At 32.5% G+C, this 16,623-nt stretch overlaps 1 protein-coding gene across 1 annotated transcript; it reads right to left on the bottom strand.

Annotated features, from left to right (window-relative positions):
* Window positions 1-9,689: 9,689 nt before the first annotated feature.
* Window positions 9,690-16,611, bottom strand: LOC124407316 (nuclear cap-binding protein subunit 3-like). Its single transcript, XM_046883344.1, has 8 exons — window positions 16,250-16,611; window positions 15,069-15,226; window positions 13,924-14,075; window positions 13,405-13,800; window positions 12,646-13,049; window positions 11,854-12,003; window positions 11,130-11,407; window positions 9,690-10,614 (listed from the first exon to the last, which is right to left on the bottom strand). The coding sequence occupies exons 1-8, from the start codon at window positions 16,385-16,387 to the stop codon at window positions 10,476-10,478; spliced, it is 1,815 nt and encodes a 604-aa protein (XP_046739300.1). The 5' UTR covers window positions 16,388-16,611; the 3' UTR covers window positions 9,690-10,475.
* Window positions 16,612-16,623: the final 12 nt, after the last annotated feature.

Raw genomic sequence — 16,623 nt, 5'->3', positions numbered from 1 at the left:
CAAATTTTCGATATCTTATGGTGTAAACTGAGATATGAAAATCCTCCAATTTTTGGCCGTGAGAACTTACCGTTTACAAAGAACACATCGATCAAATGTAGCACGTTTTAGAATTCAACCTTTGTCTTCGATCTTTTAACACTTTCTGTCGTTAGAAAAAAATATCATGTGACTTCTTTTGTTATCAAAAAAGTGTTATCTGACCGAATATAAAATCCACTTTACGGTGGATGTTCAGAAATTGTCAAAAAAACTTTCAAAAAATAAATTCTTTTAATTGTTTTATAAAGTAGGACGAATATGAGATCACAATTGAAGCGATATCAATATTCCAGGGATAAGGAATATATTCAGAAAATTCTAAGATAAATTAGGTTCAATTGGGAAAAGCGATAAAATTGGTCAACACGTTTCTCGTAAACGTTAAGGCCTAAAAACTGTAGGACTTCCATATCTAACAATAAATGCACACTATGATATATCCGAATTGCAGTCAGATCGAAAAGCTGGATGTCTAAAAAGCTGGTCGAAGGTTGTTCAATCAGACATTTTCGTTTTATTGATTTCGATCTTCTCCATCTAAAGACAAAATGCAGTACGCTCTGAAACTCGGAGGAAATTCAACCCCACTGTTCGGAATCACTCAGAGCTTACCCATAGAATTTTAACAGGGTGGCCGCCAGTCGAGGAATTATGGAAAAGCTGAAAATGTGGAATTCTGAAATTCTGAAATAGTTAGGGAAATGTCAGGGATTTCTTTTCATATAAGTACGTCCCACAATTTTTTGAATTCTTAGATAATTCAAATTGAGTACAAATAGATGGTATGATGGTACAGTAGATGAGACAGTGTGACCCAAGTGAGAGTTTCTTTCATAAAAAAAAAAAAATGATGTGAAAAATACGTAAATGTTTTCAACTTGTTATCACCAATTTATTCAAATTGCTCAGGGAAAAGTATAAGATTTTTTTATGGAAAACCTGGAAAAGTCGGGGAATTTCGAGATGAAGATTTAGTGGCCATCCTGTTTAAGAATTCCCGAAACGGCCTAATTTTTTTTACTCTGTTTTTACTGACAACGAGATCTTGTTACGATCACCATTTGGCCTATTGCACCTGAACGTCATTATCGAAGACCAAGTATCAACAACAGCTCGAATCTTTAAGGACTCTGCTGCGCTCTCCAGCTTTTTCATCGACTGATCGAGCTTGATCCCTCGAGCGGTCAAACATCTACTCTGAAATGCTGATCGAACACCTTATATCAGCTATTTGCATGCGGTGATCACCGGGCACAGCAACACCTGTGCTACTGAAAATTGTGCTGTGAGAACTGAAAAATATTGGGTGCGGGCTCATGTCAAATCTCATTTGAGAATTTTATGGATGCATTTACGTAGTGATCTTGTATGAGATTTTACTAAATTCTGATACGAGATCTAGTTTTATCAGCTTAATAGAAAACATAAATTTGTTGTAACAGTGAATACTTCGCTAATTCTGGACAAGGATTCTCTACTATGAATTTGAGATACGAGTCTAGATATGAGATTTTATATCAACCCTAATGGATTTGGTCCCACCGTGATATCAGAGTGATTTTTCAGTGGATCCTAAAATCAGTGATATTCTACATAATCAGTCAAATCCCACTCAATTTTTTGGTGTAGTTGTGACATTTTTCTACTGCGCTTTTATCAAAATTACTGGTATCACCAAAATATCACTAATAAATTTTTTTTTTTCTTTTTCAATAAAATATATCCGCATTATTTAATTTCAGTGGATTTCAAGTGTGATTTCAGTAATAAGTATGAACTTTGAATTCAGTGTAATTACAGTGGAGTAAGAAATGTTTTCGATTTCAGTGATATTCTAGTGGCGGAGTCGATAATTTTTAATTTAGTGATTTTAGTGAAAATACCGTGTCGAAAATTCTTAATTAAACCGTGAAATCTAAGTATAAACGAAGTGAAATCTAAGTGTAACTGCAGTTCAATTTCAGTGGAACGGAATTCGCCAGGAAATCAGATGCTTGAATCTCTAGTTCAAATGTGATACAGGACCTCGTCTCATTTTTTCTCACGTTTGTCATAACTTTCAGTGAATTTGTATAAATAGTCACAACTTCCCTCTTATATGTTTACAAAATTGTGACGTTTAGAGGTCTCGAAATCTGATATGAATCTGAATATCTTATAAAAATACGAAAAGAATAAAAGATTTTTTACTTTTTGAAAAAGAATATTGATTTTTATTTAACTTAAACATCAATTCAATCGATAAAAAGTATTTGTAAACAATGCTTTGGCATCTTTTTATTGCTATTATATATTTGGGACGACCCACTTTTTAGAAACAGTCACTATTTATATTCGCAGGTGGTGGATTGGACGAAAAAAATGTATATATAATATGAAATACTCCGTATAACAATGTATAATTTTTAGCTTGAATAAGATTGCGGTTCATGACATTCTCATCTTCAGTGCGAATATTTGTCTCAAGAATAACTTGAAACAATATTTTGGCACATTCTTACTATTACATATTTGCCCTGATTCACGTAAATGAACCAATTCCTAAAAACAGTCATTATTCTCTCAGTATTTGAATGAGTTGAGTTTCCAAAATTTGAGTCCGTTTTGCTGTGTTACGATTTTCGAAATTCTACACAACCCTCAAGTTAAGAAGTAATGATTTTTGACAATCTTGAAGTCAGTAACATAAACATTGAGGGAAAATCACTGTTTCAGAAGTTTAGGATATCTTTAAAGTTAAGTTTGCAAAATGTGAGTATGCATTACTTGATTACTGTTTATTGGATTCGGACAATGTCAGATTCCCGTGATGACAAATTTTCCCAAAAATGCATCGCTACATTAACGAATTACGAACTTCAACCTCATCAGAATAAGCTGACCCCTATTACGTAAAAAATTTCCTATTTTTACCACTTTCGCTGAGGATATAAATATTTTTCAATTATCAGAAAATAATAACTATATGTATCATAGTTTGCTAGTAGGTATAAGTTGAATGAATCTTTACAAAGTGAACTGCTTCTGATTGTAAGACAGACTATGAAAAGAAAATAAAAAAATTTATACCCATCCAGAGAGGTCGAAGTATGAAATCCTAAAATAGAGGTCAGGTTATTTTGGTAAGTAGGACAAAAATGTTGACCAGTGAAAAGTAGTTAAATCCATGTGATCTAATGTTGAATGCTTTGCAAATTTTGTCTTGCACACGATAAAAATTTTTTCCGATGCCATAGGTTTATAGAATTGCCGAAAGTAAAAAGTCATTCTTCAAATCTGAGTTACAAAATTAATTCGGATACGTAACAGTTGAGTGTGAAATATTCCACAATTCCACATACCAGTTCTATGCACTATTCCTTGCCAAATGAAAAGACAAAAGAATTAGTTCAAATATGATTTCATTGGCGTGGCATTGTGTAAGAAAATGTTTGAATACGTAGAAAGTTTAACAGATATATTAAGGAATCCAGTCTTCAATTTTTTTCCTCGATATTTACATTCAGATACCACTGCCATTAAAAAAAAAAATCTAAATGCATTTTACATATCAATATTTCTTCAAATCTGTATTTTCTCACTTGTGTTTCCGACGCATACAAATTTTCAGTTGGTAAACACTAGAATTTGGCAAGTAAATTTTTTATTACGTACTCTGGTGAATCTAAAACCAAGTAAATAGTATATTTTCAAATTAATTCAATAAATTGAAAGCAATTCATCAAGGGCATCTAACATTGTGATCTTTCGCGGCATAATAACTTGTTATTGTTTTGGTATCGTCCAGTTATGAGATCGATTACTGTGTTCCTCAGTCTGGCATGAAAGGGTCGGTGGAAAAACTTCTGCCTACGTACTCTGAATGTTTGAAACTTATATGCAATGTGAGGATTCGGTGAATTGTTCCAACTCGAACAAGTCGATGTGACAGTGCGATGCCCTAATCACTGTGGATTGACCCCCAATATTAGTATCAGCAGCTCATTTTACCGAATCCTTATGGCTTTAAAACTATCTATTAAAAAATGTAACATCCAGCGACTTTCATAAGCAATTTTAAGTATTTTTACATTAACCCCCCCCCATGTTATATCATATACATAGGTTTGCTTTGATAGTATGTACAAAGTGAGATTTCTCAATCATAATTTGTTTTTTTTTTCTAGAGGTTTCAATAATTAATGCAATCGAATTCCCTTCTGTAGTGATAAGTATAATAATTCGTTGAAGATAAAACATAAAAATTTTCATTTGTTATTTACATAAAAATGTGAAATCTTAAATACATATAATTATATAAAATATTTATTGTATAATTTGTGAGGATCAATGAGGCTGCTCGTAAGTTAAAGGTATCTGCAGTAAGTGTTCTTGTATACCATCTCGCTTGTGAAATAACTTGATATATACATGCAAGTGGAATGTATGCAATGATACATAATATTATAAACATTGATATATTATCAATATCATCAGGCCTAATATACTTAACGTTATGTATGTGTATTTGTTGTTGTTGCTAATTCATAATTCCTTATATTCAATATTGAAAAAAAAATTTCGTCTATGGATTTTCAATGTTATATGCATACGTCATTTCGAAAAGGCTGTAATATCTTATGACACAATACATTGGTAGATAACTTGCTAATTTCAAATTATCTTCCAATTAACTAGTTAACTCTAGTTGGTATACATATATGAATATAGGATAGTACAATTTGATAAATTATTTTTAACAGACAAGACTGATATTTTGATTTTGAAATGCGCCATTTGGATTATGACAGAAAATTTTCTATTTAGACAGAAAATGTAATCAAAATATTGTCAAACTTTTATCAATCTTTATTGAACTCCACTTCATTCATACATTGAAAAAATATTTCATTTATTTCATAACGTATTTCACAAAATATTTTCTATTTGAATGAAAATTACTTAAACGAAGTAGGATTTCATCAAAAATTCTGACAAAAACACTATTATTGTCTCAACATCTGTCTTGTTTGTTAATGTAAGATATTAAGTAGTACGCCTCGGCTGCATTCATAGATTTCAAACATGTATGATTACTGAGTATTATGAATAAGATTTGGCGGTTCACAATCAAATTGTTACAGTGCCTCATAATATTCTCCGTAATTAATTGTATTATGTAAATTGATTTCACCTAAAATTTACCGAAGGATGCGAGTTCACGACTATGTAGAATATAATATCATTTATGACTTCGGCTGTAATATGCTTTTCATAAAGTACTATTAATGGTGATTCGTTTAAAATCGACACAGTTGTAACGTGACCATGTCTTAGAATTTGCGAATGGTAATATAGTTCAAAGAAATGTGAGAAATCGTGGCTGCGTGGTGGCCATAGATCTGGAAAACTAGGAATACCTCGGAGCTGAGAAATTTTTAAAAATTCACGGAAATTCTGGCACATTTAGAGAATGTAAATCGTGATTATAGAGAAACATGATGAAAGACTAATTTCTTAAATTTTATTGTGAAACGGTTTATTGTCTTTGATATAACGAAAGAAATCAGTGACGCATACAAGTAATTCCGCATCCTATCAAAATATTTGTAACATTAAAATTGTATGTTCAGAATTTCAACAGTATATATTTCATTCATTATTTGAACAGTTATGTATAATAATAACAAAAACTATGCAAACAAAATTCAACATCAGTAGAAAAATATTGCAGTTTTTTGCTTTCGTCTATTAGGAAAAGGGTCATAAAACAACAGGGTTTTAGATACAAGTAAACCCCAAAAAGCTAAAAAATTTTGTTGCAAACATATACATGGTCACCTTGTAACAAATCTTTCCGAAGAGTAATGAATTACTCGTTACATTTTCTCTAAAAAAAAACTTCTGAAAGTTATCACGAGGTCATCCATTGAAATAAATCCCTGTGATTTTAAGAAAACCGCTTGCGAGGGTTTGAAATTGAAGCTAAAACATGAGGTATACATATAACTTCTATATATATAACTTTTAACCCTACAAATCATTTTCAATTTGGTCTTTTTTGTATTGCAGTAGTATCTATCTTAAACAATATTCATTAATATTTATAGATTTTTATACATACTTAATTTCGCCTAATGAATTTGTCGATAACTGTCGAGTGATAACCCTGAGATTTTTTCGAAGTATAGGGTAATCAAAACTAAAAATTTCGAACCTATTGTAGTCGCAGAACTAAAAATATACCAAAAAATTTATCTGATATATCGATAAATTTCATTGACAGTGCGAGCAAAGTGAAAAACTTATGCTATCAGTTACAATTAACTCAGTTACTGTTCATTAGGTACGTTATTGAAATGGATGCATTTCATTTGTCAGTAAAGTTTTCAATCACCATGTGAGATTTGAAGATACTTAATGAAGTGACTCGTTCCATGTAACGTTAAACGTAATATTTCAAAGAAATATAGTAAGAGTATATTCCAGTTGCAACTGACAGTATATACAGGTTTTCATGTTTCTTCTATCTGTATAATTGGTCTGTAATAACATAATATTGTGACAACGATAAAAGTTGAAAATAATATCGCGTACTGTGAAATAAAATGAAATTGGCAAAATTAAATATGATCACACAGAATCACCCGTATAATATATCTTGGGTTATACGAGCAAAACATTAAGAGTAGGCATTGTCGCTGTACATTAGATTTAACAAATAACGGATCATATCTTCGAAGCCTGATATTAGGGCTAACAAAAATTCAGATAGATACTCCTATCACATTTGCAGAGGAGGAAATTTAGTAAGAGTCTATGAATGTAGCTTAAGTGTCTGATTATTCATACTCCCTGTAATCAATAACAGGGCTTTTACATTCATTACACAATCATTTTTTCAAATTATTGTTATCAATGTAAGATACATGTATTTGAATTACCATTCAAAGTATTATTGTGCTAATATAAACAGGCTTTATTGGCCAATTATTTGGGATTTAGTATTTTCTTACATCCATCATAATGTACTCTCATCGTCATGTATACCGCAAGAAAAACATGTTTAAAGATTTAGCAAAAAAATCATATTTGGAATACCCAAATGGTTATATGTTCGGACAAAGCTTTCGGTGCGTAGCTATGTAATTTGCAGCCTGGTATGATATTTAAGTTATCGTCGTAGAATAATTCTTTATGGATACGTCAATCGTTTTTCAAAATTTCAAACTAATAATATCCGACCCTTAGAAATCACTGATATGAATATAATTTAATGAAGCCCTGAATTTGAATAACTTTCTGAGTTAATGAAAAGATTACATTATCTGTCATGACTTTATTTAGTCTACGGTATTAATTTCTCGAATAATTTGAACTAAACTGATTTCAAGAATACCGTTTATGCGTTGAATTTTTATCTTAATTTGCTCATCTACATGATTGACAATATCGATTGAATACGATAATTTGTTCATTCATATTTCCTCAAATTAACGGAATAGATTAAAGATAGAGAAAAAGATTTCACCTCTTAAATATTGATAATTAGTCTTGTCTTTAAAACACGTTCTTGGTATATTTACTTTATTAATTTCATAATCTTCACTTGATGCGCTCAATGGAAATTACCCCGAAGGGTTTCAAATAAAATTATTCGAAATGACGTAAGTCATTAATTGTTTTTCTATCCTACATTAACAAAATATCTATTTTACGCTAGAGATTTCCAGCTTGAATTTTTTGACTCGGAGGATGGTATTTTACTCCGATCACATAAAAACGAAATTTATAAGTGCGCGGCTATCTGCTGCAACTTGGCCACCCTTTGGTCTTTGTTAAATTGGAATTGTTTTTTGCCCATTTGTAGCATTTTGCTAAATTTTTTGTGTCATCAATTTCAGAAAAACGTAGTAAAAAATGTGTGTGTCCCTTTTTAAACCACTTTGTTTCAGAAACTATTCGACATGTAGAAAACAACCTGCAATCATATTTTAAATCATTGAATCAACTTTATGACAAATTTATAACACCTCGATTTTTAAAATTTATTTTCAACAATTACCTGCATAAAACCAAGTGTAAAATAAAGAATGTTCTTAGGTTTTCTGCAAAAAATAGCAAGAAATAATCACAACTATTGAACTTTATGATCTTGATTTGGTAAACATTCTTTTTTCAGTGATACAACAATCAGATGTACAAAAGTGATAGAATTCCGAAAGTGAGAGTGCAAAGAACGAATCTATTATAACTAAACAGCCATCTAAAAACAATTAAAACACACAAACTGTGAAAAAGGATATAATTAGTTGCTGACACATCAATTAATTGCTTTTAGCAAGTCTTCAATGTTTTAATTTTTTTCGCAAGTGACACGTGGGTTGAAATTCATTGACGTGATTAATTTCAGCTTAGAAAAAATTTAATTTATTGTTTCAGTATCTGAACAATTGGTTACATTATTTACAATTTGTTTGAATACGTGTTTTGGAAAAATTATTTCCAAAAATATGTACATCCATTTGTTTACGATGTAAATTGTTGATAAAATATGATATAATTAAATGTAATACATATTATAATTATAATATTACCTAAAAATTAAAAGGGCTTTATCAGATTCACTAAACGCATCACATATGTACACTCAGCAAGGTCAGTTCTCTAGTAAGATCACCAATTTTATTAAAATATTATTTAAAAAAATGTTTGAGTTTATCTAATGGAACTTTGTCCTCTGAAACTTTTAACATTTTTTTTTTGTTCTCTCATAATATAAGACCTGAAAAACGTAAAATAATGTCGCGAAGTTCGTTACATTGGTGATGCTACAGCAATTTCAAGAAAGCCCCATACTATATCAAAAAATTAATTCACTGCACTTTGTTTTGCTTCAAGTTTAGTTTCATGAAGTTTCGTATCAACGTTTGAAAGAGGCAGGCATGAGCAACAAAATAAATAGTAATAGTAGTATTAAAAGTAACTATATCAGCAAACTTCTGATTTCATTAACTGAAAAAATACAATTCAGAGTACTCTGAAGCCTGCTGGAAAAATGGATGCAAGTTTCACTCGGTGCATAAGCATCGAAGTTGTGAAACTCTAGTGACCCGGAAATTCCGTTCAAGATACTACACAGTTACTGTGGAGTGACGTCATTGCAACCTCTCTAATTGTAAGTGTACACATTGTTGGCTCTTTATTTTCCTTTTAAAATTCCCGATAATATACTGTGATGTTCATGCATACTGTGTGATTTTCATACAAGATTTATAAAATGAATTCACCTAGCTATTTAACGTAGAGTCACTGACGAACATTCAATAAATATTTCCGTAAATGAACCTGTTTGGCTGTTTGTTCTAATGACTAATAGCAATGAAATTTCACGAAAATATTTATTAAATTGTCGACTGTTGAGAACAAGTAGTTAAACACAGAAAAGGGATTCGTTAAATCTACTAAATATATTATATTCAGTTAGAACAATTGTTTCAGCTCAAGTATTTTTAATTGAATCAAATAAGTAACATTTCACTTCAATAATTCAATTGAATTTGCCTCTAACTAATAAACATACGTACCTGCCTCAACAACTCATTTGTTGTAAAATAGAGCGAATAAGACATAGACAGATTAACTCTAAAAAACCTTTATTTTTTTACTTATGGTCATGACATACCGAAATTCGACTAAGCATATCAGGTAGTGTTTGACGGACCTTGGAGTTTTATATCCAGTTGAAAGGAAATGTACTTAACAGCGCAGAATACCACCATGTTTGTTTTTTATTCTTTGTAGTTATTCACCACACGAAAAGCATATTGGCAAATCTCCAAAACTTTCAACTTTCAAGGCTACTGAAATTGATGGAGTTCAATTTATGGCTTCTAATAATTTTTCAAATTAGCAAAAACACGATAAAGGTCATCTGCGAACCTGGTCTAAGTCTGAGGCTACAGGAAATAGGCGAGTAAAACTTTCCTAGTTCCAAGTCAATAGTTATCTGGCAATTTTGGATACTTGAAAACTATTAATAGAACCAAAATGCATTCACAGCTAAAAGCTTTTTATCCAAACTCAGTATTAATAACAAATTGAGTTCTCGATCGAGCTATACAGATCAAAACTTCACGAAATATTGAAAAGCAAAGTCCAAGTTTATGTTAGTATGACAGATGTTTAGTGTCGAGTGTTTTCTTTTCGATTACTGAACGCAGAGGAGCATTTACTTTCTAGTCAGACACGACGCTTAACAGGTCTGCATACAGACATAATCTGTTTCAACTAATGAAAATTAAAAGGTATGATAGATTTGCCCATAAACCGTTACGCATGGATATACTTAATTGTTTGTTAATCATAATTCTCTCTCCGGCGCCAATTTTTGATCAGTTTTACAAAACCTAACTAACAACTAGTCGCAACTTTACCATTCATGGGATAATCAGTCACTCAGAATCACTGTCACTGGCATATTTGTCATTTTTCACTTCTATTCTAAGAGGGGATCGTCCTCTTGTTTGTTTTCCAAGCCTCGAGCGTAAATCACCTCGCAATGTGTCTCTCAAGTCCCCCGTTGTGGGACGTCTTGAACAGAAGAAATTATTTCATATCACAATGCTCAAAAAAGTTTATTACTACTGTGATAAATTACTGTTTTGCATAGACATTTCTTTTAAATATTATTAAAATCACTTCATTGGGTTATTTCACGAGTATTCAACCAAAAGGCCAAAATTAAACCAGGACATTTCCCATCTTTCTCAAAACCTTTGAATATGTTACGGACCACTATAAATTACGACTTTCACATCCCTTGAAGTTCATTGCTCTGCAGTTATGAAAAGTTGCATAAGGGGCCTCTTAAATTTCTTACAAACAATACTTCCAGCATAGCTTTGAGACTTGTAAATTTCAGATCTTGCTAATGTCTATGAGACTTGAAGTGAAGGTAATAAACCCCAAAAAGCAATGTCATAGAAATGAGAAAAAACGTATTGACATAATTTCTAATCGAAATACAGAGTTGAACTTTTGTAAAGTAAAAAACTTCAAATTCATTGCCACTATTAACCATGAATTAACTAAAGATGTCAACTGACCTTTGCTTGGGTTCCTCACGGTATTCAGTTTTCTTATTATTTAGTCTTGCCCAAACAGTAGAGGCGACACGAGGTTTGTGTTGAACCACTTTAATCACACTTCCGCGGGGACCCTGGACTTCCTTCTCACTTCTTTCTGATTCGTCACTTTCTTGGTCATCATCTGTGTCGTTGGGACTTTCATCTTGTACAGCAACTGCTTCTTCAGGTGTATCAACAATTTCACCTTCTTCCTCTTCCTCTTCCTCTTCCTGTACCTCTTCTTCTACACATTCATCCTTCAAGTAGATAAATTTTGTGCATAAGAAAAACAGTCTTTTTTTCTCTGCTTAAATATGAATCAATCAGTCTTATTGAAAAATATTTAAGCTAGTCACAGGTATTTGACTCGCATACGTTCTCACTTTTGTCAACAAGTGTTACAGTAATGTTTATCACACCGATAAAGGGTATTATATTGAAACACGTAAAAAGCTATGTAGCTTGCAGAGCTAATATTATTCTCCTGCACCAATAAACCCCCATTTGTATTTATAACGCAAGGTGAATTGGTTATGGCAGAAAAATTCTGTACCACAGTTTCTTAGCGATCTTTAGTAAATGATTATGGAAATGGAAGATATGGATTCATTATAGACTGACCGTTATGTGGCGCAACTTTTTCCCTCTATAACAATATCTCGATACAATACTGAAACCTTGCACTCGATTCATCTTCACTTACCTCAGATCTACTTTTCTTCAAAGAATCTGGTACAATTTGGTTATTAGTAACTACAACCTGAATTGCGCCATGGAAAAGATCAGGTTGGTTTCGAGAATTGCGCAATCTGGATCGAAGGTCATCAGTTCTGGATGTCGAAATTTTTGCTGCCTGCAATACATGTACATGTTACGTGTTGAGAGGCGGTGAGAGTTGAGAATGCTTTTCAGCATTAATTTTTGTAACATCTGCATGGCAAGTTCGACTTTGCACAACGAAAAGTACATATGAAATGCCCGATTCCCCCATACTTCAAAAATCGTTGGGTTATCTTGAAAACTGTCAGGTAATGTGGGTAATGTTCATTACGATACAGTTTTCAGACCTTAATTTGTGCCATCGGACGTGATGAGTTATGACTACGATCATGTCCACTGTGTGGCAGCAGCACGCCTACGTTCAGGTTAGACTACCATGCTTTGAATTTTCTTGAGTCGAACTTCCCATTGCAGGTATACAAAAAATAGTGTACGATACGCAGGCGTGTACATGTCCCTTGCACTCGTGTATTTGTCACCCTCGCTTCGCATGGCCGACAAACTACACTTATGCTAGAATCACGTAATTCGCGCACTTGTATTCTAACTTACTATTTTTGCACACGTTTCCTTGATGTTGAACTTAAGAGTCTCTATTCTACAGAGTTTAGCATTAGCCTAAATATGGTTATGGCTTTTGTTTGTTACACTAACATCAAACTCATTATCTAGTAGTACGATTTTATTTAGTTGAGATGCAGAATATAATTTATACCTGATGTTTCAATTGCAGTCGGCGTTTTTGAACTTTTTCCTCTTCGTCGTCGGCATGCATTCGCATTCTCATTACTTTACTTCTTTTACACCATTCCTCATCACTCTCAGCTTGAGAACTGCTTTCTGATTCTTCCGAATGAGGATGTACCTCTTTTGATACTGGTTTCAACCCTAGTCGTTCTTTTACGCTGTTGCTCTGGTCTTTCGTTATATTTTTAGCAATACAATCTTCTTCAGTAAAATCGTTGATACCCCAGGTTTGAGATAAAGATCCCCAGGGATTTTTGGTATTGTTTTGGTCTATTTCTTTATTGATGGAGCTTTCTCGTTTCGGTGGTTTTCTTCCGTGTTTGAGTTCTTTATACATACGTTTACGTGATTCTGTTAAAATTCCTTTAATACCTGAAAAAAACTCAGCATTTCAATTACTGAAATCTTTTCCGGAACAATTTGAATCACTATCTTACGCTTAATCAATCATTTTATAGTATTATAATGTATTATTGATAACGTAGATTAAATTATATAAATCAAGTTATTCGAAGCAAAGTCAAACGTGAATCTGTGAAAATGAGAAAGATTCATGCACAAGACGGCACAATGCAAGTGAACATGTAAACTGTGAGCATCGAGGTTTATTTAGAGATTTTTAATTTATCATAGCAAAATTCAATCTGACGGTATAAATTTTAAATACTGGTGAACAAGCGTTCCAATGATAAATATTGACACATAAATAAATATGTAGAAATCTTACCTCCAAAGTTAGGATTTCCATACTTCTTATAATAGTCGCTCATTTTTTCAGCTTTTGGTTGTTTTTTGTCTGCTCGTGTGGCAAATCGTAAAAGAATACATTTAGATTTCGGACAGTCGATACCTTTTCTCCAAAGTCCAGGCGGTAGCGGACAGTTTATATCTTTGATGTGTATCGAGTTCTCCATTTTTTTCACTTCCATTTCGTCACTGGTATTATCTTCGGGTACTTCTATGACGTATTCTTCATTTGCAACATTGCTATCATCATTACTACTTGGTGTATTGGAAGCTGAATTTTTTTTAACCTGAATCGTTTCACCAAGGCCTCTGATTTTCTTTGAAAGTCCTAATAACGCTCTCGCAGCAGTCAAGTTATCTAGCCATACGACATTGCCTAAAAATCATAGAAATTGCGAATGAAAGAAGATCAACGCCAACACATTTAAAAACTTCTCATGACGTCTTTTCGTTTCTCATAATTGTCAAATACAAAGACAACTGCAACAATATTACTTACAAGATACATCATTAATCCATTCTATTGACGCTGGAGTAAAATCTTCAAAATATTTGAACACATCTGTAGTGCTCATTTCTTCAGTTCCACGCATGTGCAATACATTTAGTCTAAGATTTTTTACAGCATCATTTTCTTCTGTTATACCCAGGCTGAAAACATGGCATAGAGATCTTGATTAAGGGAATAGCAAAGGCTGGAAATTTACTAACAAGCCGTTTTCAACAATTTTTTGTAATTTTGCAAAAATATGATACAGCTTGACAATATAAACCAAATTTTATTTCCTAATAGCATTATTAACTGTTTTCACGGTGTATGTGTGTAAATGTTGTGAAATTGAGATTGTGTATATTTGAACAACTGGTTCGAAAACCGTGCTTTCTTTATAAGTAATTAATGTTCCCAAGGACTACAGAAAGTACAGTCTCAAGAGATTATATGTATAAGTATTCAACTGAAAAAGTGGGTCAAATTTAGGTTGAGACCTATTATTCAATTCCAATGAAGTATATTTTGATGAGAAGTAAGTAGATTAAGCTTTATTTACATATTTTCTCTATTACAATCAATTAATAGGTAGCATTGGTAGTGACAACAATGATACCACTTTGCACAGTGACATGTTTTGCAGTGTCCACGATACCTCCCAGTTGGCTGAACTAATTTACTTCAGACTTGGTGAGAGTATTCTTGGATAGTTCACCATCTTTACCGCAATAACATTGTTTTTTGAAATCATCATATTTTTTTGTCAAATGATAAAAAAGTCGATTTGAAATGGTCAGCATATTATAGAAAGAATAAACAAAAAAAACGTAAAGTGGCACAGAGGATGAAGTATTCAAGATTATTGTCTCCAAATTTGAAGTAAATCGGTTTAGCTGTTTTCAAGATATCGCGAGCAGTTCATTGCATGTAACCAAGCAAAATTTTATCTTCAATAACAATGCCTTTTCAAATTCATTCAAATGAAACAATTTCTAATCAAATTAAATAAATGGTTGTCGAGATATAAATTCCCAAAATTGACCACTTTTTCAGCCATATACTTGTATATCTGCTCAAATAACATAGCGCACTGTTCAGCTTAAATAATGATAGTCGAATAGTAACAGATGAAACGATAGAGGTTGAAGTATTACCTGTTGTACAATTCTGGTTCTTGAAATTCCGGTGAGCTTTTTATTTCCTCAATAAGCCCAAACCGTTTAGCACGTTTTTCCATTTTTAGTTGTTCTTCTGTACTGAGTATATCTGTACCAGTTGTGATCACACCGTCTTTTACGTCGGGAGGTGTTTCCTACAATAGTATTGTCATATATTATATGATTTGTTCAATGTATAATTTTCATGTAAAAGACAATACCGCCTGTTTACGAAAATTACTTGTAATGTATGAAAAATAGATACTACAAACAATACCTCCATAGGCGTCAAACTAACTTTGTTTATATTATGAGAATAGAGGTCGCTGACTGAAAAAATGTAACAAATAGTCAATTCCAGGATGAGTAAAACTAGATTTGTGAAAGTAAGGTAACATGAAGTGTCATCAATAATTATATACGTGCATTGAAGCTATACTATCGTGCGAGACATTTCGATTGTGTTTCAGACAATTTGTGTGTATCTGGAGAGCAGACAAAATGAGCTTGAAACCATTAAAGTTGAATCAAAATGTCTGAGTTTGATCACATTGAATTTTGTATTGTAAAACCTTTTGCATGATTGATAGCTTAGCTTGTGTTATTAGAATTTGCTCAGATTCATTTTCGTTATATAGTAGGATTGTTTCATTCGTCTGCACAAACATCGCCAAAGATTTTCTCCGATTTGTCGAATCTTAATTCAGACAGTCTTTCTAATTCACTGGTAACGGTTTACGAGATGTTTACATGGTATATGCCTAAATGATTTTTTTATGCCTGAATCGTAAACCAAAAATTTTGCTGCGTTTGCACGCAGTATAAAGCGAACTCACAACATTCAACCTAAATATCTATCCCCATGATGATTAATAAGAGTGACCTGACCATATGTCCATTATATACAGATCATGAATTAATGGCTTGACGATGCGGACCACCAACAGTGTGGTTGTTACCTGACATGTGTGTAGCGGTCTTAAATCACAATAAAATATGATATTTCACAAAAGCTGCAGCAATAATGTAGCAGAGACTAAACTTGGTCTAATCTTATTGTTAGCAAAAAATATAGGACACGCTAGTATCTGAAGTGTAGTAATGCTCGGAGTGACCCATATGGGTTTACTCTGTAGTGGGAAAAGCAACCGTGCAGAAATCTAATTAATATATATTACCTGAGTTGAAACATTATCTTCAGTACTAAGTTTGGCATCGCTCAAGTCACTTATAAATGATTTTGAGTCCAGAGATTTATCAATCTCAGTAAAAGATACGCTGGTATCTACATCCATTGGCTCCTCGAATTGATTCATTTTTCAAAGACTTCACTTTGAGTATCTAGAGATACGATATATTCAAGTTGATCAGGGTAATTCAACAAAAATTCCAGTCACTGTTGCTAGATATTCGTAATCCTTTCTTTCCTCCAAGTTATCATAAATAACAGTCTGATAAATATAAACACAGTTCGACAAACTGTTGAAATTGCTCAGGTTAGGTTGGATTAGGTTAGGTTGGATTTAGGTTAGGTTGTGTGTACGGTAAAAAA

This window comes from Diprion similis, chromosome 6, assembly GCF_021155765.1.
Source record: "Diprion similis isolate iyDipSimi1 chromosome 6, iyDipSimi1.1, whole genome shotgun sequence".
In the NCBI taxonomy this organism is placed as follows: domain Eukaryota; kingdom Metazoa; phylum Arthropoda; class Insecta; order Hymenoptera; family Diprionidae; genus Diprion; species Diprion similis.
This window is presented reverse-complemented; position numbering and strand designations above follow the sequence as displayed.

Excerpts from the sequence above, each read along its gene's own strand:
- LOC124407316 (XM_046883344.1), bottom strand. The coding sequence starts at position 16,387 with ATGAATCAATTCGAGGAGCCAATGGATGTAGATACCAGCGTATCTTTT. Across the intron at positions 12,004-12,645 it reads GACTGCAATTGAAACATCAG|GCAGCAAAAATTTCGACATC; the intron begins GTATAAATTATA and ends CATGTATTGCAG. Across the intron at positions 11,408-11,853 it reads TGAAGAAAAGTAGATCTGAG|GATGAATGTGTAGAAGAAGA; the intron begins GTAAGTGAAGAT and ends ATCTACTTGAAG.